Consider the following 24697-nt stretch of genomic DNA (forward strand, 5'->3'; position numbering starts at 1 on the left):
AATTTAGTACCTAATTTTTCATTCACAGGTTATATTTTATACCTAACTTTTTTATTATGAGTAAAGCCATTTAATTCGTCTCAAATGGTAAACATAATGCAATCTTCTAACCACCCTTCTCAGCGCCAGCCCGAACCTCAGTACAAGGGCAACCCATACCCTGTTGGAATGCCGCATTCACTGATAGGTAAGCGTTCACCGACTCAATCCCATTAATTTAACAATACTTATAGCAGCAACGATGTACGAAGGCTCAGTAAGGAATTTCCACTCAAACCCTGTCTCAAGCGATATCATGAGTAAGTCTAAGTCAGCCGTATCACACGATCTTATCGACTTAAGCAACGTGAATGACTTAGGCAGATATTTTAAACCTTATTCAGATCATCTTCTTGAGGACAAAAGGGTAGATGATTACCGTTCCTGGACTGGAAATAGGGTGTCCAAGTATACAGCGTGCTCAAACATAATCGCAAACGGTAAGCCACATAAATAAACTTATTTAAATACCAGAGATAATAGAACGCCATACACCCGCTCATACACAAATTAATAAATCCCCTTACAGAGATATCTCACTTGTACAACCGTGACGATCTCAATTTTGATGATTGGCAGTACCTGCTCCTGTATAACAAATTTAAGAAGATTCTGACAGAAAGAGGAACGTGTTCCCCGGAAACAATCACGTTCCTGATTTACAATTTGATCAACATGGTCAAAAACGACTTGACCCTGAGGAATCTCCTCATGATAAGCTCGGACGAGTACGTGGAGGAGGTGCTGACGAAGTTTGTGGAAATGGCACTGAACCAGAGGACATACGGATACGAGTACACGAAGCCTAACTTGGAAGCTCAGAAAATGAAGTCCTCAAGAAAGCACCTGCAGAGGAGCTCCGTCGCAGCCTCAATGGCTAACACTGTATCCAAGGCCTGGGGATGGAAGGACTCGGAGCACCCGTTCCCAATTCAGGCGCCCTCCCAACTAAAGCCTGAAAATTTCTACGTTTACGGAAGGCACCTGGGAGGAAGCGACGAAAGTATCAACATCAAGGACGGGTGCATCCCGGTGCCCCGAGTTGTGTACCGAAACAGCGTGCTAAAGGGTAACAAGACAGGTTACGCGTACGAAGGGCCGATGGTGACAAGCACACCATACGGAGTAGAATCGCCATACACAGGAGATAAGCCCTACGACGGAATCTACTCAGAGGGAAAGTCGTACTCCTGCGACACGGCCCTTGAGCCCAGCACGTCCTACAAGGAGCCAGCGGTTGCAGAGGCGGCAGGAGCGACACGCGAGCCCGAAAAGAAGAAAAACTCAAAGAGATACGGTCCTAGAGGCCCATACAAAAGGACGCTGATCAGGATGCGAATGAGGGAGATTAGTCGAATGCGCCGCCACATCAGAAACAAGGCAAACGAGTCATTCTTCTTGAACACTGAGTTCGATAACTCAGTGAAGGACCTCAAGGGCGAAAGCCAGGAAAACTCCAACAAAGGAGAGGAGGCAGCGAAACCAGTTGAGACAACAACAAACGGAAAAGGAGACCTGTCGAAGAAAGATCAAGAAAAGGCGTTAGCCCAGGAAGAGTCAACGAAGCCAAGTAAAATGAGGACTAGGCAGTCTGCGAAGGCCAGTGAATCAATAGAACAAACAGGTACAGGCAGGGCAGAAGCGATTGCTGATCTCGAAAACGCGCCCCAAATCCCAGGCACTACGGGCGTGCAAGAAGGTTTGAAGATGAGGAGTGGCCCCGAAGTAGTTCACCCAGCGATTGTACCAATGACGATCTCCGAAAGGAGAAGAGAAGGAACGATGGTCCCGTTGATGGAACACACGAAGAGGGAGAAGAGACACGACCAGAACAAGGGAGGAGAGTGGCTGCCGCCATCAGCGAGCAAAATGTACGCCTACTACACGGGAGTCCAGGAGGGCTACATAGACCCGCACATGATATACTCCTCTAACGCGAGCACCAACAACAGCATGTCATCCTCGCCATTAGCCAACGACTACTTCAACGACGCCCAAAGCACACGGTTAAACAGTGAGACGACAAGCGAGGACTACAACTACCCGGAAATAACGTACGCAATCAACAGGCAGATGAACATCCATGAGGTGAGGAGCAAGGAGTTTGCCTATTATGATCCGTCAAAGAGAGACATGGCGCTGTACGCAGAAGGCATGGAGTACAGGCCATTGTACCGTACTCATACCCCCGAACAAATGGTGGAAAAGAATAAGTCCGAAAAGGAGATCCAGCCACTGAGGAAGTTCACTACGGAGGGACCTTACCACTCCAAGCCAATTCCGGACAGTATTGGAGAAAGGAGCACCAGAGCAGGAAGGAACACCAAAGCGATCAAGGAGCTAAAAGAGACGATAGCACACAAGGACGCGAACGTGCTCGACCTTAATGTGAAGAAAGACAAGATTGTTGGAAAACGTTTAGACAAGCTCAAGAAAAAAGCTCCTGCTAACGAGATACACAGTGAAAAAGTCAATGACCCTTTAGAAACTGTAGTAGATGACAAAGAACAAAACCATGAAAATTTAAATGGAATTGGCGTGAGTAATAAGACTAATCGTATCAATGCCATTGATACCATCGATGCCCACCAGGATACCAAAACGAAGGAAATTTATATTTGTATTAAAGGGAAAGGTCATAATCCTTTTGTTAAAGACCTGGAATTTGATAACGAACGTAGCAAAGATATCAAGTGCAATGATGATAATTTTGAGAAGATCGATACTGATTTTAACAGAAAAGGAGATGACAAGCATGTTGATTCTGGAAACAAGGAAGGCGCCAAAGTACCTATAATCGATATTGATTTCACGCCGAATCATGTGAAATTAACATCAGGAATTTGTAAGGAAATAGAACATAGAGAAGTCAACGTTCATCCAGAGGAATTCGAAGGAGATGAGGTTATGGAAGAAGCTAAGGACAAGGAACAACCACGTGACAGGGAACAAGCACAAGACAAGGAACAAGCAGAGGAAATGGATGACCCCGATGTCAAGGAAGGCGATGCGAGTGGGGAGGAAGGAAAGCGCAAAGAGGAGAACACAATCTGGGACATGGTCCAAAAGCACCACAAGTCGACTCACGCGTCAGCACCTGTTGCGGTGAAGAACACTAACAGCATCAACAGCGAGGCGGCAGACGAGAAGGACGACATGAGTCTGCTGATCAGAGAGCACTACCACATCAGCGAAAACGTGCCCTCGAGTCAGACGCTGCCGTTCCCGAACGCGTACAAGAACCCGAAGAGCATCAAGTGGTCGTACACGGAGACGAAGAGGTTCTATAACGCGATCGAGACCTTCGGCACGGACCTGCTGATGGTGCGGGCGTTCATGCCAGAGTTCACCGACCGCCAGGTCTACGACAAGTTCAAGCTCGAGGAACGTAAGAACCCGCAGCTGATGCAGAACGCTCTGCAGACGCACAAGAGCATCTCGCTGAAGCAGTACGAGCAGAAGCACGGCAAGATCGACGCGAAGACGCACTACAACCCGAACACAGACCCGCTGCTGCAGGGTGAGGCGGCGACGACGAAGTCGGGCCTGCAGCTGAACCCGGACGCCGCAGAGCATTTTGACACGGAGGCGCATCCCAAGGTCGACGACAAGATAATAAACCTGTTCATGTAAACATGGCCTCTGATTAATGGCACACGGGTCTCCTTGTAAATATACACCGGAGCACTCGACTGACCACTTATTCTTCTTGCTATTTCAAATGAATAAGATAACGAGAAATTAGAGACCGTTTCTTACAGAAACGAGTGTGGAAGCATAATAGTACTGTTGATATCAAGCTTTTATCAGTTAACGGAAAAGATACATATGTATTAAAAAACATTTTCGACTAACCTCTATCCTAAGATTTTGATTGTTTCCGCACCTAAGTGTAACAACAGTAGTTGTTACACGACGGTTAAAAGGTAATACCTGTTAATCCGTTTATCCTAGCCCGAGATTTAAAAAGACTGTTACACTGACTTGATGGATCATGCACTTTGTAAATCTATGATAATAATTTTATAATACACATTTATGCTCCTAGGACTATTTATTATATAAAAATAGCTAATACGTAGGCAAATTGGTATAAATTTAATTTGTATGTTTATGTGCTACGGGGTTAGCATGCGTCGGTTGATGGGCGAGTGAAGGTGAACCACCGACGCATGGCGGTTAATAAACACCTGTAATCAAGCATTGGTTGATAAGGACGTGTAAATTAATTATCAACGGTTCCGGTGAATTAACATTAGTTGATAAGGACGTGTAAGTTGACTATCAACGCATTACGGTGAATTAACGTGTGTAAGATGACAGGGCGCGCGTTGGGTTCGCCGACTGGCCGACGTGTGCGCCTAGAGCTGAATGTTCAGGTGCGCGGTGATTTTTGACACGTTCTCCAGGTAGTCCACGTGGGACGTGAAGAGGCTCGTGGCGTTGTAGTTCTCCACGCGCTCGTGGAGCACGGGCGCGAGCCCGGCAACCCTGAAGTTCGAAGTGTAGCGGTAGAGGAAGGCGAGCACCCAGTCGTTCTCGTTGTACACGTTCACGAGGCGGCCGGCGACGACCGAGGAGCACTTCGACCACTCGGCGTGGCCCGCAGTGCTCGGGAGGCCCATGAGCACGACGTCCTTGACGGTGTTGATCCGGTTGCGCTCGAAGAGCGCGAGCAGGCAGTAGAAGATCGCGCGCGCGCCCATCGAGTAGCCCACGAGCGAGATGTGGCGGTCGCCGGTGAGCATCTTGTCGCAGATCGCGTTCGCCAGCAGCGCGCCGCACGTCTCCGCCCTGTTCCTGCAGACGAGCCAGCAGTTGTCGAGGTTGCTGCAGAGCTGCACGAGGCCCACGGGCCAGTTGATCGTCCGCGCGTCCTTCAGGGGCCACCTGGGGCCCGGGCCCCCCCTGGGCGACGGCTCGCAGCCGCTCGGCGAGCCGTCGCCCGCGGAGCCCGAGTAGTAGTTGCCGCTGCTGCCCTCCTCGTTCCTGTACTTGTTGCCGCCGCTGCTGTCGCGCACGTCGGGCGCGAGCGGGTCCTCCTCGTCGAGCTCGTTCGCCGCGCCGTCCGGCTGCGTGGTGTAGACGGTGTTGTTGTAGGTGCGGTAGAGCTCGCGGCACTTGTCGTAGATCGAGAGCGCCCTCAGCTTCAGCAGCATCCTGTGCAGGGACGCCAGCAGCTTCGACTCCCACTTCAGCAGGTACAGGTCGTTGATCGGCACTGGGAACTGCTGCTTCCAGATATCGATGTACTCAGAGTCGAAGTGCCGGTTCGTCTCACTCGAGCGCATGTCCACGGAGTTGTTTTCGAAGAAGAAGATCTCGTTCAGGAAGATGTTGTTGCCCACGCAGATGCAGATTCCGATGTAGTTGTTCTGGTCGTCCTTGTCCCGCGGCGAGTCCAGCCTCGGACTGTCCTTGAGCAGGAACCTGCTCGAGTCGTGTTCTCTTGCGCTTTCGCGCATTCCGCTCGGGTTGAGCTGTATGAACTGCAGGTTCGTCATCAGGTCTCGCTTCGCCTTGAACTGCGTCAGCGAGACGTTGAGGCCGAACATGTTCCTCAGTATGTTCGTGCCCTCGCTCGAGCTCAGGTACGTGGAGACGCCCGTGCCCGAGAGTCCCAGGAAGACCACGCCGACTGCGAGCACTGGCGAGGCCACTCCTGCCGTCAGCGCCAGCAGCGCCGTGCCTCCCACTGTTGCGCTCAGTATCTTGAGCCTCTTGGTCATCTTCTTCGTCGTCGTCTTAGCTGCGTTCATGTCCATGATTCCCACGAGGTCCGAGACCATGTTGTTCTCTATGCTCAGCAGGCTTCCGCAGGTCACTCCCAGCAGGTTGCTGAAGAGTCCGAATATCGCCTGTCCTCTCGAGTCGTTGTAGCCGTTGATTATGTACTTCAACACCAGGTTGCGCACCAGCACTGCCACTATGTCCGGCGACTTTTCAATCAGCGTCAGGTCGTTCAAATAGTCTACGCGTTAGTTAGTTTAATTTGTGACATAGCATAGTTACACACACTACACAGCTACGGAGTAACAAGGCTACACACACTACATAGCTACAAACAATACACTATATACACACAAGCTAAATGCACCTAGGACACTTACCTTGATGTGGATATGCACTCGATCCCGTGTTTATCGACTGTGATGGCGTCGTTCTGCTCGTCCTTTCCGAGTTGATTGAAAAGACTCTATTTATTTTCTTAGAAATGTTACTGCCTATCTTCGACAGCAAACTCTTATTCTTCTTCGGCGGCAGGTTCAAATTCGACATGTCGTACAACAAGTTGTCATAGTCATCTAAATTTTCATTAGTTTAAGATGCGTGCGATACCAGAATATCTAAGGTTATGATATATAGATTCAATAATCACAAATATCTTTAATATTTACCGACTTTAACACTCGTTAGTTGACGTAACTTACCGTTCAGTGGCATCGACGTCCTGTGCACCATTGATTTTTCCATCTTTCTCAACAATTCCTCCTCCTCCACTTCTCTGGTTTCATCTTCGTATCCCATGTTCGTGTGCTCGGTTCCTGTATCGGACACTGACACTAGTCTATTTATTCCCGATGTATCCACGTTCTCCAGGTCTGTTAGTACTGGACTCGTCACATGCTCCTCTGCGTTAAATATATCCAGTGAGGAGTCGTTTGATAAGAAGTTACTCAGCATGTTCGTTAAATCCACTTTAGGCTTATCATTTGTGCTCTCGCAGTGCTCCTCCGGCTCTCTATATTCGTCGTTGTACTCAATTTGCACTGCAGGCACTGAGGCTTCGTGCCCCTCATTATAACCATGTTCACCAGCTCCTACCGCTGCATCACTAGCAGCCAGTCCAACCGATGCGTCGTTTTCAATCGAAAAAAAGGATGATACTGGGTCATCGTACTCAACTTCGGCACGGGGAACTGTTTCTGATGACCCATCTAGCTTATATTCTTGCTGATAATCTTCTTTACTGTACTCTCTAGAATAATCCTGGTAGTCGTAGTCTTCGTTATATTCTGATGGCCTATAAAGCCCACTTTCTTCATTGTCTTCAGTCACCTTAGCACCATCCTCATCTTTCTTACTAGCCGACCCACCAAACACATCGAATAATTCTCCTGGATCTGCCTCAACTCCCTCACTAAAGTTCTTATCTGTAACATGCTCAATCCCTTTGTAACTAGGCTCTGTCAACTCTTCTAGTGTATCTGCGTACTTCGGAGACCCACTTTGTTGGTTCGTGCTCGACTCAGCCTTATAGCTCGGCTCTGTGAACTCGTCGAACCTGTTGGCATATTTAGTGCCAGGTTCAGTTAACTCGTCAAACTGCTCTCCCAGTTTTTGAAACTGGTCCTTGGGCTTAATCATACTACTCACACTGCCTTTGTACTTTCCGCTATCATACTTATACTTTCCTTCCTTGTTGTACGTTTCTATAAAATTCCTCTTAAAGTACTCCTCGTCGTCGTCCACTTCCCCCTCGTCATCTTCATCGTCCAGCAGCAAATCAAAGTCCTTTTCACCGTACTGTTTATATTCACTCGTTTCGTTCTGACGGTCGTACTCACCAGCCTCATGACCGTGGTACTGATCTGATCCTTCCCTGTACCCTGCTGTCTTATCGAATGATCCTTTCGTCTTCTCCGAGTATGGGCTCGTCTTATCAGACCCTTTTATTCCTTCAATGTCATCTGCTTCATTTTCATTCTCTCCGTCACTGAACGTTCCCAGCGTTTGCTTAAAGAATTCATTTATCTTCTCTTGCATTGGCGCCAACTGCTCCTTAATGTAGTCAATGTGTATCTGCTTTTCCAGCCTCAAATCGTCAAAGTTCATTCCCAGCTGTTTCAACTCCAAATTCTCTGACACCGGCTTTATTATCGAAGTTATATCCAGCTCGTTCAGTCCCAGGAAGTTCCCTATTCTCTTCAGGAACGTACTTCCCCATTTAATAAGCTCCGTTTCTCTCAAGTTTTTGTCTTCCGATATGTACTCGAACACTATTGACACGAACAACGCTAGAATCGACTTACTCAGCTCCGTGCTCATGGTCGACAGGCACTCTATCTCCACTGGGATATACTGTACATTATTTGCGAGTGAATATCCTTCAAAATACTCGAAATATCGTCTAAAAATAATTTGTTAGGGTAAATTATAAAAATTCAATAACATTTATGAGATTCATCAAACAACGGCTATTTAGCCTATTTTTTTGCAAAATTTTTACCAATTTAAACGGAATTATATTTAAATACACAATAACTATTTAATATATTACAATTAGCTTCTCTTACTTGTTTATTAGCTCCTTCTCCGATAAATCACATTGCGATATGGTGACATTTTTAACAAATTTAGGCAATTCACATATTACTGGACCCGTAGAGTCACAAGAATCAATTAACAATTGCAAACTGTTGTTTATGCTATCCAAAACGATCGGCGATGCGTTAGGAATCGATGATTCGCCTTCAAGGATTTTCAGTTCCATAATCCTCGAAATAACCAAAGTACTCTTTGATTCTCGAGGACCGAAACTGTTTTGTCTCTGCAATCGTGTATACATAGTCTATATTACATTTTATTTAAATTTTAAACATAAAATACAATGCGTTGGTGCTCCAGGAGTTTAACTTGACATATGTGGCAAAATGATCTAATTATTTTATAATTTTTGGACTCTTATGCATTTGCGTGTATTATATTTAATTCTTAACGCGATTGACAAGATACTACAAAGTTTTAAACCCGAAATACAATAATTCTTATTACACATCAACTTCCTAAATGAGGTCTCATTTTTATGAACAAACAATTTCTTCTAGATTCCTTAAACAGACGCGGTACGTTTTTTATTAATAATATTCTCATTTGCCCTAATAACGAGCCCATTTTTGTTTAGTTGACGACAAACGCCCGAATTCTAGCGGCACATCCCTGTTCAATGTGATAAAAAGGAACACCAACGCCCTTCTTTTCAACGATTTCCAGAGGAAATCCAATGAATCCGACAGCAGGGATGTTTTGAGGTCGGTAATTAACTCCGGTAAGGAGAGCTTGAGCCCACTGACGAGGGTGCTGTACAAGAACGACAAATTGGAGCTTCTGAGGTCCTTCAACCGCCATTTCAACAACAAGTTCGGTGCCAGTGAGCTCCTAGGCTACGTTTCACGTCGGTACTATACCGACTTGCTGGCGAACCTGGACTTTTTCAAGCAAACACTGGCGTGTGATATTCACATTTTTCGTTCGGCCCAAGTACGATTTTCCTCCAACGTTCTCGTGTTAAAGGGCACAATCGACCACAGAAACTGTGAATTTCTTCTAAACAAGAAAAGGTACTTTAAAATCTTCATGTATTACCCGTATAGTCCATTATTCAGTCTCCTAATTTACTAACTTTAGGCTTAAGTGGTTTCTGAGAAACTGCTATGTCCCCGTGTCGCCAACGCACACTGGTTCTTCTAACTCTTCCGAGTCGCCATCGCATTCTCGAGAAAGTACTGATACATCATCTTACCCCTATGAGTTATCGCAAAAGCTTGTAAACTTGAGCAATTCCAAGGAATCAGCCTCTTTTACCCCTGAGAGGTTGTCATTCCTCCTTTTCAACTCCATGTTTCTGGCCAATGACATCATAATCACCAAGGCGTTCATTCTAATTTACTAGTCCTTTTCTGTTATACTCTATTCACCCACCTATGTTTAATTTGTAACACATCACCCGTTGTTGAACCACTACATGGATGTGCAAACCCGAGTAGCCATTAACTAGTGTACCGCTAGTCACAATTTACTTTCAAATCACGTCTATTACAGTAGCGAAAGGAGCAATATATCTATGTATGTGCAGATATTACTCTAGAGAGGGTCAGTCTACTATCTAACGTGTAAATGTACTATATGCCCATGAATAAGGGCGTAATAGTCTGAATAACATGTAGCTTCAATTGACCCGTAGGAAATTATATTGCATTGGGACATTATGTTGCGTACTTCTGGACCCATTCCCTGACAGTGGATTCGTAAAGCTTGCGATTCTGCTTATAAAGCTGCGCTATCTCCGGAACCAATGGATCGTCTATAGTATCAGTTATATAGGTCACAATACCAACTTTCTATCCAAGCTAACGTGTTACTACGCTAAACGTGTCTACCTATGCTATATAAACTACCAATAACGGTCGTAATACCTGGATTTGGATCAGTTAGCAGTGATGATATTGACAGTAGCACTTTCGATATCGTTAAAGCTGGACTCCACTGGTCTTTCAAAATATCGAGACATATGGCACCGTTGTTATTGATGTTTGGGTGGTACACTTTTGTTGTGAAAGCAACCTAAATGCCGAATTAGCCGTAAATGGTTAAAAGGGAGGCAGGAAACTCAATGCAGAGCCGGCATTTACATATCTGAGTAGCAAGCGTACCTTGGGAGGTTTAAATGGATAATCACTCGGGAAATGGATGTTTAAAAAATATACTCCGTTCTGGTAAAGGCTAAAATAACGATTAGTTGGTGATTATAGAGGTAAACCGTGCAGAGCAAAATGGTGATAAAAATGACCGATAGAGATAGAAGATAAAAAACTAAATAAGATAACCGAAAAATTTTCAAACCGCAGTCTTATAATACTCCGCGGAGGTAAATTTGACGGGGCATTAGCATACAATAAGATTTATACGAGCATGATCAATCGAGCTTACCTGTTATGAGGACCCATTATAGTTGCTTGCCAGTGAAACATATCATCGCCAACAGGTCCGGCACTGCAGTTTGTGGGCGGATCTTTAGTCAAATCGGCCAGCTCCTGAAAAAAATATAATTGCTACATTTGGTTATGCCATACCTTGTGTATACGTTTCAAAGCCATGGTAATTGTAAGGTGGGATCACAAGGTAATAAAGTACGAATGTTTTCCGGGAATAATCCGATCTTTAAGAAAAATTCCAATCAAATATAACTGATTAATTGTCACTAATTGGGGCATACGTAGGGCAATTACAATTGTTAATATATTGAGATTTTATTTATATTTTCGCTCAAAATAAATATTAAAAACTCTTAAACTTTTAATCAAACGGTTCTTTAATCAAAGTTTATATGTTCAAAATTGTTCCAAGCAACTAATTTATTATAACGCCAAGTCAGTGGTAAAAATTATCGTATCGTTTTCAAATTATAAATATTTAATATAAATTTTATTTTATTTTATCAGTACACAAATTTATCGTCTCCAGTATCCAATACACACGACATTGTGAATATTCACATATTACATATTTTCCTTTTTTATTTGTTCATTTAAAGCAAATATAATGATTTACAATATAAGATTCTTTAGTAATTTAGTAGTTGTCATTTAAATTTTACGTTTTTCAGTACACATATGTTTCTGCGTGCCCAGTTTTTGTATCCTTTGACCAGCAGTTTGGCTTGTAATAGTTAGGTATAGTATGTATTTTTATTTTTACCCTGTTTTTATCAATTTCTAAACCAATTACTCAATACTTTTCTAGATTTGGAAATTTCTTTTCCCCACAGTTTATTAAATCCTGAATCCTGGAAGGACGCTGAATCAATTTTTTTATGCTTATCATAATTATAAGAAATAAATTATAAGTTTAGTACAGCAAAATGACGGACGATTCTCAGTTATCTGATGCCATAAAGAACATGTCACTGGGTAGGCTTGAAAATATTAACATATATACAAGATTCTATAAATTAAAATATATCCATCCCATTCTTTGAAATCTAATGATTATTTCTAGCAGACCGCGTTACCTCGAAGTTGACCGACTCCCAAGTCGCTGTACTCAACGAACTCCAAACGATACAGGTTTGTTACTTTACAGTTCGATGTGTTAATTGCAATTACTCAGAAATCCAAAGATGAGTTAGAAGTGGAATTCAACAAGGAATTGAACAAGTTGCGCCTGAAGTACGATGTACTCTATCAGCCAATCTATGAATCCCGCTATAAGATATTGACGAGGCCCTGCGGCCTCGAGTACGGAACTCCAGTGAGTGCAAAGCCCAAATAAGTTCTTTTAGAGTCTCCCAAGGTTTTGGTTGACGGCGATGAAAAATAACAAGACCCTGAGGAACATAATAGAGGTCCACGACGAGCCCGTATTGGCATATTTGTCAGACGTGACCTCGGAATACCTGGAGCCAAATAAACAGGAGTCGTTTAAAATCACAATGAAGTTCGATAAAAACCCATATTTTACAAATACAACACTAGTGAAACAGTATAACATGAAGTCAGTTGACGGTGAACTGGAGTCATTGCTGCAGGGAACAGTGGCCTCTGAAATTAACTGGCTGCCGGATAAGAACGTGACGAAGCAGACAGTGACGAAGGTACAAAGGCACAAAAGAACCAAGGAAACCAGGACCAGAGTCGACTTTGAAGACAAGCCGAGTTTCTTTAGATTTTTCACAGGCCAGGAGGTGCCAACAGTTGAGCAATTAGCCCAAATGACCAAATTAGAGGTATTTTATTGTACAACTACAATGGTGTATTATACCTCCTATGGCATATATGTGCTTATTTTATCAGATAAACAGTCGTTATTGTAACTAGAACATTCTAGTTTTGATGTCATTTAATATTTAACACTTAAATTAAAATGTGTAGATTTCGGAACTTGAACTGTATGTCGAGGAAGATTATGATATTGGAGTTGTCATAAGGGTACGTTTGATAAGCAATTTTATATTATGTCATAAAATTAATAAAAACAACTAAATGTGTGACAAGTCAGCAGCAATCTAATTGTGACGTAGGACAAGTTGATTCCGGAAGCCATATATTGGTTCCTGGGAGCGGTAGACGATGATGACGTAGAGGACGATGAACCCGAAAGTTACGAAAACTCCGAAGATTTGACAACTGAATCGGAATAAAATATTATGTAATGTATACGTATGTGTTAGGTATGCAGTTTGTCTATTGGTTCTGTTTTAGAAACTAAATATAATTTGGTTGTAATTAATTATGTATAATAGCAGGGCGTATGCGCTAAAAAATAGCAAGAAGTCGTGTACGTTTTGTGGGTGATGGTGTGAAGCACAGTGTGATCACATTATATTCTACAACTTTTGTAAATTTATAAAATGAGCGGCTACGTTACGGGAGCCGCAGTAGTCGCATTGAAATTCGACGAAGGAGTGCTAATGATTGCAGATACGAAGCGTAAGTGGATTGTTGCGATAGGACTGCAGAATATTGTTTATCATAGAGCAACAATAAAATATTCATAGCTATTCAGAATCAAATCATATATATACATGATATTTTGCCATCTTCTGCTCCGGTTTTGTGGTAAATAAGGATAAATTTAATTCGCACATTCCACAATCACACCTTCCCAAATAATTGATGTTTAGTGAGTCTAGGGAGGATGGCTCGGTACATGAACGTAAAAAGAATGCAGGAAGTCTCGAAAAACACGCTTCTCTGCTGCTCAGGGGACGCGGCCGATCACCAGTACCTGAGTGACCTGCTCAAGAGGGTGGTCCAGACCGAGCTTTTGGCGCACCGCAACGACGAGTCCAAGACGCTGCTGAACGCAGAAATGCTGCTGAACTACACCTCCAGAGTGCTCTATTCGCGGAGAACGAAGCTTGACCCGGTTCTGGTATCTGCAGTCGTGGGAGGATTCAGCAGAGGGGAGCCCTTTCTGGGCTACACTGACTATTACGGCACTAAGTATACTGACGACTTCGTGGTAACAGGTTTGTCAACCTCAAATTAGTTTACTTATACGGAATTACAGTAAACACTGTCACTGTATAGTACACTAGACCACTGGTAACCGTGGCATAGCATATTGAACCAGATTAATTTACACATCTTCAGGGCTCGGCAAGTACTTTGCCATTGGACCCCTTAGGGAAGAGCACAGGCCAACCATGAGCCTGGCCGAGGCCAGGGACCTGGCAGTGAGGTGCATGAGGCTGCTGTACCTGCGAGACTGCACTGCCTCGGTCCGGGTTCAGGTCGGCTACGTTACGAAGAACGGCGTTTTCGTTGACGAGCCGTTCCTTTTGGACTCCAAATGGTACGGAAACCCACTGTTAACTCTGTTTTAGGGACTACGCTAAGTTCGCTGCGCCAACTTCTGCACTACCAATAGCTGGAAACCAATTTTAAAGGATAATGTGTTACCCACCTTACCACTATTACTACCATAACCACTATTACTACTACCATAACTGCCATCAAAATCGCATTAAATACCATATACTCGTATGCATTTGAAACTTGAGATTGATTCATTGATTTTTCAACTGATTAACCTTTATAACAGGCCGATTCACCTTTTACTTAATCTGATTCCATTTCATCATCGATTTTGGGGGCGAGATAGAACTTGAGTTCGCCGAGAACCTGGCCGTGACGTCCATCGTCGCCCAACGAGTCCTTAACGTCATACTTGACTTCAATTGGACGGTTTTGACTTAGCCCGAAGGTAACAGAATCACTCAAACAGCCACTCTATTAAGTTTATAAACATGTGTTACCATAGTAACTGGTATACTTGTGTTTAAGTGTGTAAGTATGTTTGTAAATACATGTTATACACACACTTTAGTGTGAGAATAAATAAACATATGCACGCACACATATAGTTAATACTACATGGTTAAGTTACCTTGGTGAACATAGATAGGTACTTTGTTGCGTAAGATTGCTTTATGGGATTTCTGACCTAAAAGGGAATAATTGTAGTATTGGCAGTAGCGGTAATAGTTGTTGTAACAGTGGCACTATAAATTGCCATAGCATTCACAACGTTGACATAAACTGTTTTCTCATAAAATCGTACCTTTATGGAAACTCCACAGTCTCCCTCTGAAGATGGTGGTCTGTTTCTTAAAACAATTTCACCGTGCCCGAGATCACCCTGCGTTGAGAATGTTATTGAATTCTTGTTGATTTCCATTTTTATGGTGTCGGAAAACTCGTTCATCTGCTTGCATATGTTCGTCATTTCCTTGGAGCTGAGAGTGATCTCCGCGTCGAAGCCTTCGGTGTTCTCCGGGATACTCAGCGCATCCTGCTCAATGGTCATCAATTTTAGAGAAAAACTTGAAACACGATCTTCGACTAAAAATTAATGAGAGTGAGGTTTATGTGATGATAGTGATGCACATTAAAACACACAAACGTACTGTTGTTTTCGAAGACAAACGTGATCAGATCTTTGTCTTCCTCGCTTTGTATTAGTACTGAGTCGTTGTTTGAACATGATTTAAACGCCTTTGTGACTGAATTGATGTTTATTCCGAGCGCGCGGGGCCTGTCGCAGCGGTATAACACAAATCCACCTATTGGTAATATGAATCAGTTCCATGTCAAATACTCGATTGCAACATATTCATAGCAAATAACTAACTACATTCAATTGGCACTGTAAAAACGAATTCGGCACCCAGGCCGATTTAAAAGTTCCCAAAACGACATACACACAACGATGCGGTCGCTGGGACTTGGTATAACGAAAAGGAAAGTTACGTATTTGATAAACAAACGACATGGGTAAACTAACTTTCGTGTAACTTCAGGTGAACGAGCGCTATGTGATTGCCATCGAGAGCCTGAAGAGTCATTCCCGTGGCGTCGAAATCGATGTTCCCATCAGTAATCAGATCCCTAATACAGTCGAAAATTCTCCTCAAGACTACTGCGTTGTTCAACTTAAGCTCTAACATCGCTCATACAAATCGAAAATAATATATTTTGTGTTCGTTGTTTTGTGTATTGGGCTTCAATTACACATTTATAAGAGAAGCCTCAGACTCACTTCTATTGCTTTTATATAAAATTATAGAGATCTCGAGGAGGATATGGGTGTTTTAAATAAATATTAAGAGTGTTAGGCAAATTTTCTGCTTATTGTGTTACACAGCACTCCAAAAATACTTGTACCTATCAGTTTTACTATTCACTGAAATTTATTATTTTCATAATCTTATTATGTATTTTTTACAAAGATATATTTTATTTTAACAGCTATTTTAAATATAAATATGGACAATGATTCCTTCGTTTCAACAGTGAATAAACGCGACACTCTATTGGTTCTACTCTTTGCCATAGCAATTGGAGTAATCAATGAACTAACATCTTATTTTTTTATATATCGCAAGGAATCCTTCAGAAAGGCCTTTGAGGAGTTGTGCGATGCCTACGAAGTGTACGTTCTCTCCAAAGTTATTCGTAAGTTTGACCGAATCCTGGGTCAATAAATGTTTAGCTAAAACTAAGGCTCAGATACAGTCTGGAGAAACTCCTGCCAAGATTTTGCTGGACAAAATGAAGTTCGTTCACATGATTAATGTTGCGGTTCAGGAAGTTGAAGAATAACAGGACGATTTCATCAATAATAACTGGAATTCTACTGATGGGACTTATGCCAGCCATCATGAGCATGTTTGAATACTCAGTGGTTGCAAAATTGCCTTTCAAACCAATCCCCCTGATCTCCATGTTTACACATAGCAAAGTACTGGGCAACGATCCAACTGATTGCACAGCAACCAGTTTTTACGCAATTGTATCCATGATCGCTAGACATTATACGAAGGTCTTCTTAGGGTAAAGTGCTTTTATTTTAATCGATTTTAGGTGTGAGTCGCCGTTGAACCCATTTAACGAAAGCGTACTTAATGAACAGGTGAAAAAGGAATCGAAACTTTGAAGCATTGTTCATTCAAGCAAAAGTTTAAATATGTTGATTCTATGCATATTCGATATTTATTTTTCTTATTTTAAAAGATATTGAGTGATTGTTGTGGGAGTGTGCCGGTAGTCATTATAATTTAAATATTTTGGACACCTGCAGCAATGAGTAAAACTATAGAAATATCGGACATCACGAAGATAGAAAGGATAGGAATCCACTCCCATATCACAGGACTGGGCCTGGACGAGAACTTAAACCCAGAGTACACGGGAGATGGGCTAGTGGGCCAAGTGCAGGCAAGAAGAGCCGCCGGTTAGTAAAAACGAGGATTGATAGAATTAGATAGTGTATATAAAGCCGTTTTTTGTAGATTATTGAAAGAATATGGTAGTTAGTGCTTCTTGATAGGAATCGTATGTATACTACATAATTTAACGAAAATAGTTGACACCGTGTGCAGGTGTTGTTGTAAATATGCTTAAGGAAGGAAAGATAGGAGGAAGGGCAATTCTTTTGGCAGGGCAGCCGGGAAGTGGAAAGACGGCAATAGCAATGGGAATTTCGAAAGCACTTGGAGAGGTTTGTGGAAGATATTTAAATAACAGCGTCTAATGATGGAATTAGGACGCGCCATTCACACACATCAACGCATCCGAGGTCTATTCGATGGAACTGAGCAAGACTGAATCACTAACACAGGCGTTCAGAAGATCAATCGGCCTGAGAGTGAAGGAGGAGTCGGAAGTGATAGAAGGAGAGGTCACGGAAATCGAAATAGACAGATTCACAAATCCGACGAGCACAAGCAGTAGAGATAAGCTGGGGAAGATGACGATGAAGACGACGGATATGGAGACGCTCTACGACATAGGAGGCAACCTGATCGATGCGCTGAAGAGAGAGAACGTGGCAGTGGGCGACATAATACAAATAGACAAGACCTCGGGAAAGGTGACGAAGCTGGGAAGAGCTTATTCGTACTCCCACGACTACGACGCAATGGCGCCGAACGTCAATTTCATACCATGTCCATCGGGAGAGCTGCAGAAGAGAAAGGAAGTGCTGCACACAGTAACACTGCACGATGTGGATGTAATAAATTCAAGGTAATGCGAAGAATAGATACCGTTGGAGGCTAATAGAATGATACTTTGGAATTCAGATAAATAAGTAGATAACTGACAAAGTGAATGACTGCTAAAGCTAAATTGACGTTTACACGTTTAGATCGCAAGGATTTTTATCACTGTTTACGGGAGACACGGGAGAGATAAAGAACGAAGTGAGGGAGCAAATTGACCTGAAAGTGCAAGAGTGGCAAGACGATGGAAGGGCAGAGTTGATCCAGGGAGTGTTGTTCATAGACGAGGCACACATGTTGGATATTGAGTGCTTCTCATTTTTGTCAAGGTAAATGAAACAATAGACTACTATTGGATTGATTTCAGCCTCTAACTGTGGATTAATTAAATACTAACTGTGGATTAATTAAATACTTAGTGTTGACAACGTATAATAATGAATTAGGGCTCTAGAAATGGAAAACTGTCCAATAGTAGTGATGGCCACTAACAGAGGGATAACGAGAATTAGAGGAACAGATTACAAGTCGCCTCACGGAATACCGCTTGATGTGCTGGATCGGCTGCTAATCATACCAACATTTCCATATCAGCCTGAGGATACAAAGATGGTATTGAAATGATAGATAGTAGTGTTATAGTTACCACTAACAGTGATTGCATGTGAACAAACTGTTTCAGATCATTGGTCAGAGATGCGACGAGGAGGACGTGGAGTTGGAAGAGGACTCGCTGGAGCTGCTGGTCAAAGTGGCCACAGACGTATCGCTAAGATACGCATTGCAGCTAATAACAGCGTCACACCTGATTAGGCAAAGAAAGGGAGGTAACACATTTATATTTGTGTAGATACGGTTACTTGAACATATGAAGTTGTAAACATAATACGCACATTTTTGTACTAACATTAACATGTTCAGGTGGACCAGTTACCTGTGACGATATCAAAAGATCATTTAGTCTGTTTCTGGATGCAAGACGAAGCACCAAATACCTAATTGTAAGTAATAATTAAATGCATATGAGCGCGTGCTTACCAGTACTAATGTGTCATTTAGGATTTCCAACACGAATACATGTTCTCCGAATTAAAGAATCCTGATGAAAAGATGGAAGAGTGATTTTAATAGTCTGGTTGAGATAACCAAGCTTCAATGTCGTTATCAGATATTCGTAAAAGCGTTGTCATATATTGGTACCAGTGTTATCAGAAATTCGTACGAGTGTTATCAACCGTAAATGTGATCATCAGAGTTCTGTGAGAGCGTTATCCCATATTCGTATGAGTGTCAATTTGATAAAATAATACAGGCGTGTGTGTAATAGTTACCGTGTGTGGATGAATATATAAATTGAATCAAGTGCTTAAAAACTAAATCAGTGAGAAGGAACGAGGCCCTTGGGCAACTCCTGCAGGTTCCTGTACTGAGGAGGAATGTAGTCCTCAGGGTTAATCTGGTCGTTGCGCCACTTGTGAGTCCTCCTGGCCTCAGAGTACTGGACGAAGGCGTGGTGGTCGAGCTTGTGGCCGAGAGAGTGCCAAACGTAGTGCTTGTGGTAGTCCTCTGTAGGAATCGTGGTCTCGAGCGGCTCGTACCGACTCTTCCACATGAACTCGGCCCAGACGAAGGTAAACGGGAAGAGAAATGACAGGTACATGAGCCTCGTGAACCTAAGTCTGTACTTGGCGGACTTCCATATCTCCTTCGGAGAGTACCGGTTCAGGAAGTTCTCGCAGTCGAAGAAGCGGACCAGCTCGTCCTCGTTAAAGGCCTTCACCTGCGGGAAGCGGTAGCCTGCGAACGCGTAGCCCCCGCGCATCGGGATCCTTCCGACGTCCAGACTCTGCCAATCGTTGGTGACCACCTTGTCAGGGTCGAGGCCGTTATAGAAGGCGTCCTTTCTGACCTGCGGAAGCTTCACTCCTGAACAGCAACGTTAGAATATGGCTGCGGTCAGCCATGTGTAACTACCTAGTGCCAGACGGCGGCATAGTGAATACTCTAAGGCTACTTAACTGCAAATTCTACTTAAAAAACTCCAATTTGTTTTTTACCTTGTTTTACTGCTCTTTCCTGCCTCAGCGTCTCATTCACATGGGCGTCGTGGACCGAGGGGTGATACACCACGCCTGCGCCCGGCTTAAAGCTCACAAGCGGACTAATTTTAAACAATCTCCGCGGCAGCGATGTTCTAATAACCATTTTCCATTTTAGCGTGAGTCAACCGTTAAAACTCTTAAATGTCAACTAAACTCGCTCCTGACGACACCACAGCCGATCTCAGCCAGGCAGCGTAACCAGGAGCCAAGGTTCACCATAACACACACAGATAGCTACGAATCTCATACACATACTCTATTCAGGATACTTAACACGTAGGCGAATAATGTATTTGATTAATCCTTCTTTTCAGTTGACAGACTAAAGAATAACAGTGTTGCGAGCGATCCCAGGGTGGATCCGAGGGACTCTAGGACGTTCAAAAACACGTGAGCTGTCACTCTCTTGTGTGCTCTGGGCAGATCTGCCTCAAGTTCGTGGGTTTCCATGTCCCTCTCGGCCTCCTTGTTGCCCGCGTGGCCAAGTAGCTGCAGGGTGATGACATCTGAGGATGCAGAATGGACCAGTAGGAAGGCCAAGAAGAACAACAGTGAGAAAGATTCTTCAAAGAGCACAAAGTCCTGGTCCTGCATTCTGTGTAAACATCCGAAAAATACAACCAAAAGAAGATCGAAAACTAGCATGTAAAGTGTGCCGCACGGAGTCACGTGTGTCCAGTCAACGTTGCCAAACAGATATAGGAACGCCAGCCTTGCCAGTCCGTCGAACAAGCCTGGTAGTGTAAGGAACATGTATTTTGCTCCCGTTGTGACTTTGTCTTCCACATCGAGAGGGTAGAATGATGGGAATAGCGTGTATTTAAGGAAGTACAGCACCAGGAATACGAGTGTTGCAACTAATAAATTGTTGAATAGTGATGCAGCGTGTCTGCCTACAAACTTTGGCTTCGACTCGTGCTCCAGCCTCTTCTTTTCCATGTGCCTCTTTACTCTGCCCGTCATCGAGTATACTACGGCAAAGAGCGCCGTGAGCAAGTGCATGACCATTGCTAGTACGCTGACTGTGGTGAAGAACACCTTCATGTGCTCGAGCTTAAAGTCTCCGGCCTCTGTCACCACGAAACGGAAAACCATGTATAGGAAGAATGGCAATAGGCCAGATAGGAACAATCCCATGTCAAGTACGGCATGGCTTCCGAATGGAGTGGCTTCTACTAGTGCTGTTCCGGCCACCTTGTTTAGCCCGTGGGCCAGTCCCATGAGGGCTACTGAAGCTGTGAATACGCCCCTTCCCGCCTCAGTTTCGAACGCCTGCACTGACAACAAGGCTAAGAGATGGAACACTGCCTCCAGCAGGTATCCGAAGAATGTGAAAAATGTTAATACGGGACTTACAAAGAAAAAGAGCACTGATCCTAGTGCGTAGAAGAAAAAGAACAGGAAAAGGTTTAGGGGGAGTTTGTTTGCTCCCTTGTGTAACCTCACTGCCATGAAAGACAGGAGGAAGACGGTGTGAGCTGAGAAGTTGTTAGCGAGACCAAGCAACAAGCCGAAGAAATATGAAAGTGTTCCGGGTGATTCATTTTTCTCGTCGTACTCGCTCGAACTCAGGTTTCCAACTCTTTCAGCAGCTCTGTCTGACATGCTTTATCGTTACGACTATTTTGATATTGACAGCGAAGAGTTGATAACTAAACGATAATTCAGCAGCCTATCCTAGGTGGGATGTTGCAGTTAAAGCTGTAAAACTAATTTTTTGTATTATATAAAATTGTTGCTTTAATTTTATACAATAACGTGAAGTAACCTATGCGGAGACAGGTGGCAAATTTACCACTACAAAAGGAGCTCGGCCTGAATATAGTGTTCGCCCGAACTACACCTGCTCCGATTACCCGTTTTACGTACAAATGTATGTGTGAGTATCAATGATATTGATTATATTTGTTTTATAGGTGCAGTTTTCCCGAAAAGAGACCTGTTTTGCTGTCGTCTAGGCCCTCTTTTGAGTGAAAATACGGTTTGTTCGAGTCACACGTTTTCTCGAAAATCTCCACTTCCCTGGTGCACTTTTCTATTTTTCCTTCGTTAAGCGCCAGGCAATCTCTCAGAGGCTTCATTTGGCAATAATCCTCCGGTTTTCTCTTGTACTCCCTCTTGGGCATTTTCCCTTCTCCTTGCTCCTCTCTCCGTTTTATTAATGATTATTTTACACTAAATATACTTAATTATTTACAATATTTTATTTTTTCACGACGTCACTTCATCGTTAGTTGGATATCTATTTATTGTGTATGTCTAGAGTGCTCTTCGGGCATTACATTAGGTTCTTAAAGCTCGCGTAAAATTTTTCGTATTTCCGCCCATCTGGCAGTTTATTTTTAAATTGTGTGTATTTTTCTTTTAAACCTGCGTCTGACCTCTCCAGTTTGTCTCCGCAGATCATAGAAAGTATACCCGCGTCCCTCTACACAATTTTAATTTATGACTTGCGCTACCTCTGCTGATTTCCCCAATGTTCCTCCAGTAATATTTTTTATGTAATACTCCATTCCAGCCGCCAGCGCCGATTCTTCCAGGTGTTTTGACAACACACACTCCCTGAACCCGCTTAGTTCGTTGATATAGCTTTTCAGATTCGAGGCTGCGTATGCCACCATTACCATGTATAGTCCATTATCTCCTTCCCTTTTTTCTTCCGATTCACTGTCATCCTCTTTATCTTCCAATTTTCCCCCTTCTTGGCTATTATCCGTTGGCTCAGCACTATCCCCTGTATATTAGATGAGTTATATCAACTACTGAGGACTATTCTAGTGCTATCTACATGAGTATCGTCTGTCTACTGTGGACTAAACACAGTATTTCCACCTGTGTCCACAGTTTCTATCTACTTTGTTTATGTACACTCAACCTGGCTGATCAACTCTGGTGGATTTACTGGTTCTATGGCTTTCCGCCTTCTTGGCTGCTGCCTTTACCAGCGGGTCCAGGTACCTATTTGTGACAATCTCGTACAGTGCGTACACGTTCTTCGTGGGCTTGAACTTGTTTAACACTTGTAGTGAGTCCAGAACTCCGTTTTCGCCCAGCCACGCCTTAAACTTCGTGTTGTACTCCTGTATTGAGTACACTGTCAGCGCCTCCATTCGCCCGTGCTTAAATTCCCTCAGGGCCATCTGCTCTTTCACCTTTTCCATTGTTGCGTCGAGCTTTCTGTCCACCAGGTGACTGAAACTCTTTTCCGAGAGCAAAAACTCGTTTAGCTCAGTCACCATTTCGTCCACGTCGTGCTTCGTGTTTTCCACGAAGTCTTGGCTGTCGAAATATTCTGAAAAGTCCCCCAAGTCCCTCTTTATCTTCGTGTAGCTGTTCACTGATCCGCTTATGGTCAGCATTATGTTCGCTATCTTGTCGTTTGTGCACTTGGTCCACGTTTTTTCAAACTCCTCATTCAGAAACGCCCTCTTTTCCTCCAACTTGTCCTTCAATTTGCACCCGTCGAAGTCGACGCTCAACTCCTGTATGTGCTGCGATACTACTTGCTTCACTTGAATCAACTTAACGAGACTGTAACTCCCGAGTTGATCCAGCAGCTTCGGCTCATAACTCTCTCTGAATATACTCCTATCCAGACTCACCTCCTTCGTGTAGAGGGTCAACACCTCATAGAGCACTTCGTTTGCAAAGAAGTGTGAGAACAGCTTCGTTAAAACTCCCAAGGAGCCTGATACGAGTGCTGAGCTTGCAATGTTGTACATTTCCAGCCTCCTTTTCAGCAGGAACTCTGCGTTTTCTCTCCCTTTTCCGTCAAGCAGGAACATCACTGATACCGACTCCAGTAAAACCTCCACTTCACTACTGCTCAGGTTTGTTAAACAGTGCGATCTCAGCTTCTTCTTACAAAATTCACACATCCGCTCCGTTTCTTTGGTTAGACCATTCGTGTCCTCTCCTCCGAGTTCCTCCAATAAATTCAACAAGAGCGGCACTTTTACGTAAAGTAGCTCATACGAATTTAACAGCCTGTTCCTCTTAAGGAGTCTATAATTACTCATCGTCATTCCGTGCAGGTGCTCCGATACTATCGATTTAACGTAGATTTTCACGTTTTTGCACCTTTCTACGAAATTTCCGTAGTTTTGAAACAATAAGTCTCTGTTTAGATCAATGTGTGTCGACTCTGATCCGTATGTTTCATTTTCTATACACTCCCTGTTGTAGTTACTCATCCACCCGTCCAGCAACAATTTAAGCTCGTTAACCTCCAAATCCGGTACATCCACTTTATTTTTACATGCCTCTTCGAATATTTCATCGTAGTTGAACTCGTTTACCGTTTTACTTATCGTGTCGAGGTTGTTCTTCGACTGCTTTATCAGGGAGCACATCTGTAGTATCGTGTCAACGCACAAAAGAACGGAATCCAGCTCGTTTGTCACCAGGGACTTCATTTCCAGCTCCAGGTTGTACGATGAGACGTACATCTCCTGTAGCGTCTTCAGCATGGTCAACTCGTCATTTTCTCTGAAGAACTTTTCCAAATCCAGCGCAATGTATTTATTCTGGTTGTAATCCGTCTCCTTTAGTGATAACATTTTAACCTATTTTACACCGTAGACATTCTTGTGGTTTTTGGACCACTTATACTGATTTACTTCTGCCTCACAACATTCTTCCACTAACACGCTCGTCCACTCCTGGCACAAGTTTAATCCATACACACTGTTCTAGTTACTTAATTTGTCTACTGTGAATACCCATGTGAGTTTGTATATGTATATGTGTACTTGAATACCATGTATCGCTG

General features: G+C 43.4%; 13 protein-coding genes across 13 annotated transcripts; 6 read left to right on the forward strand and 7 right to left on the reverse strand.

The window, feature by feature from the left end:
* Positions 1–84: 84 nt before the first annotated feature.
* On the forward strand, positions 85–3672 carry TOT_030000403 (homeodomain-like containing protein; the record flags this gene model as incomplete). The annotated part of the gene is made up of 5 exons (XM_009693146.1): positions 85–187; positions 234–299; positions 384–479; positions 569–1098; positions 1249–3672. 5 exons carry the CDS (start codon positions 85–87, stop codon positions 3670–3672), a joined length of 3219 nt encoding a protein of 1072 aa, XP_009691441.1.
* Positions 3673–4400: 728 nt separating this feature from the next.
* TOT_030000404 (uncharacterized protein) lies at positions 4401–8608 on the reverse strand (the record flags this gene model as incomplete). The annotated part of the gene is made up of 4 exons (XM_009693147.1): positions 4401–6010; positions 6150–6344; positions 6471–8170; positions 8337–8608. The coding sequence occupies 4 exons, from the start codon at positions 8606–8608 to the stop codon at positions 4401–4403; spliced, it is 3777 nt and encodes a 1258-aa protein (XP_009691442.1).
* A 237-nt stretch (positions 8609–8845) lies between these two features.
* Positions 8846–9712, forward strand: TOT_030000405 (conserved hypothetical protein; the record flags this gene model as incomplete). Its single annotated transcript, XM_009693148.1, has 4 exons — positions 8846–8885; positions 8945–9380; positions 9448–9481; positions 9572–9712. The coding sequence occupies 4 exons, from the start codon at positions 8846–8848 to the stop codon at positions 9710–9712; spliced, it is 651 nt and encodes a 216-aa protein (XP_009691443.1).
* A 313-nt stretch (positions 9713–10025) lies between these two features.
* Positions 10026–10916, reverse strand: TOT_030000406 (ubiquitin carrier protein; the record flags this gene model as incomplete). The annotated part of the gene is made up of 5 exons (XM_009693149.1): positions 10026–10123; positions 10236–10383; positions 10473–10542; positions 10750–10853; positions 10893–10916. 5 exons carry the CDS (start codon positions 10914–10916, stop codon positions 10026–10028), a joined length of 444 nt encoding a protein of 147 aa, XP_009691444.1.
* A 764-nt stretch (positions 10917–11680) lies between these two features.
* On the forward strand, positions 11681–12958 carry TOT_030000407 (nucleosome assembly protein; the record flags this gene model as incomplete). Its single annotated transcript, XM_009693150.1, has 6 exons — positions 11681–11729; positions 11818–11885; positions 11929–12069; positions 12101–12544; positions 12690–12746; positions 12839–12958. The coding sequence occupies 6 exons, from the start codon at positions 11681–11683 to the stop codon at positions 12956–12958; spliced, it is 879 nt and encodes a 292-aa protein (XP_009691445.1).
* Positions 12959–13168: 210 nt separating this feature from the next.
* Positions 13169–14207, forward strand: TOT_030000408 (proteasome subunit; the record flags this gene model as incomplete). Its single annotated transcript, XM_009693151.1, has 4 exons — positions 13169–13247; positions 13442–13789; positions 13914–14115; positions 14147–14207. The coding sequence occupies 4 exons, from the start codon at positions 13169–13171 to the stop codon at positions 14205–14207; spliced, it is 690 nt and encodes a 229-aa protein (XP_009691446.1).
* A 174-nt stretch (positions 14208–14381) lies between these two features.
* On the reverse strand, positions 14382–15769 carry TOT_030000409 (proliferating cell nuclear antigen 1; the record flags this gene model as incomplete). Its single annotated transcript, XM_009693152.1, has 5 exons — positions 14382–14552; positions 14710–14766; positions 14884–15164; positions 15230–15385; positions 15607–15769. The coding sequence occupies 5 exons, from the start codon at positions 15767–15769 to the stop codon at positions 14382–14384; spliced, it is 828 nt and encodes a 275-aa protein (XP_009691447.1).
* Positions 15770–16087: 318 nt separating this feature from the next.
* On the forward strand, positions 16088–16659 carry TOT_030000410 (uncharacterized protein; the record flags this gene model as incomplete). Its single annotated transcript, XM_009693153.1, has 3 exons — positions 16088–16277; positions 16315–16382; positions 16414–16659. 3 exons carry the CDS (start codon positions 16088–16090, stop codon positions 16657–16659), a joined length of 504 nt encoding a protein of 167 aa, XP_009691448.1.
* A 245-nt stretch (positions 16660–16904) lies between these two features.
* TOT_030000411 (DNA helicase) lies at positions 16905–18946 on the forward strand (the record flags this gene model as incomplete). The annotated part of the gene is made up of 8 exons (XM_009693154.1): positions 16905–17055; positions 17204–17322; positions 17368–17849; positions 17971–18153; positions 18271–18436; positions 18507–18651; positions 18746–18825; positions 18884–18946. 8 exons carry the CDS (start codon positions 16905–16907, stop codon positions 18944–18946), a joined length of 1389 nt encoding a protein of 462 aa, XP_009691449.1.
* Positions 18947–19202: 256 nt separating this feature from the next.
* On the reverse strand, positions 19203–20029 carry TOT_030000412 (conserved hypothetical protein; the record flags this gene model as incomplete). The annotated part of the gene is made up of 2 exons (XM_009693155.1): positions 19203–19750; positions 19882–20029. The coding sequence occupies 2 exons, from the start codon at positions 20027–20029 to the stop codon at positions 19203–19205; spliced, it is 696 nt and encodes a 231-aa protein (XP_009691450.1).
* A 194-nt stretch (positions 20030–20223) lies between these two features.
* Positions 20224–21531, reverse strand: TOT_030000413 (conserved hypothetical protein; the record flags this gene model as incomplete). Its single annotated transcript, XM_009693156.1, has 1 exon — positions 20224–21531. The coding sequence occupies one exon, from the start codon at positions 21529–21531 to the stop codon at positions 20224–20226; it is 1308 nt and encodes a 435-aa protein (XP_009691451.1).
* Positions 21532–21836: 305 nt separating this feature from the next.
* Positions 21837–22052, reverse strand: TOT_030000414 (conserved hypothetical protein; the record flags this gene model as incomplete). Its single annotated transcript, XM_009693157.1, has 1 exon — positions 21837–22052. One exon carries the CDS (start codon positions 22050–22052, stop codon positions 21837–21839), a length of 216 nt encoding a protein of 71 aa, XP_009691452.1.
* A 152-nt stretch (positions 22053–22204) lies between these two features.
* On the reverse strand, positions 22205–24485 carry TOT_030000415 (conserved hypothetical protein; the record flags this gene model as incomplete). The annotated part of the gene is made up of 3 exons (XM_009693158.1): positions 22205–22354; positions 22386–22660; positions 22802–24485. The coding sequence occupies 3 exons, from the start codon at positions 24483–24485 to the stop codon at positions 22205–22207; spliced, it is 2109 nt and encodes a 702-aa protein (XP_009691453.1).
* Between the last annotated feature and the right edge of the window lie 212 nt (positions 24486–24697).

The sequence above is a fragment of the Theileria orientalis genome, chromosome 3 (genome assembly GCF_000740895.1).
Source record: "Theileria orientalis strain Shintoku DNA, chromosome 3, complete genome".
NCBI lineage: Eukaryota > Apicomplexa > Aconoidasida > Piroplasmida > Theileriidae > Theileria > Theileria orientalis.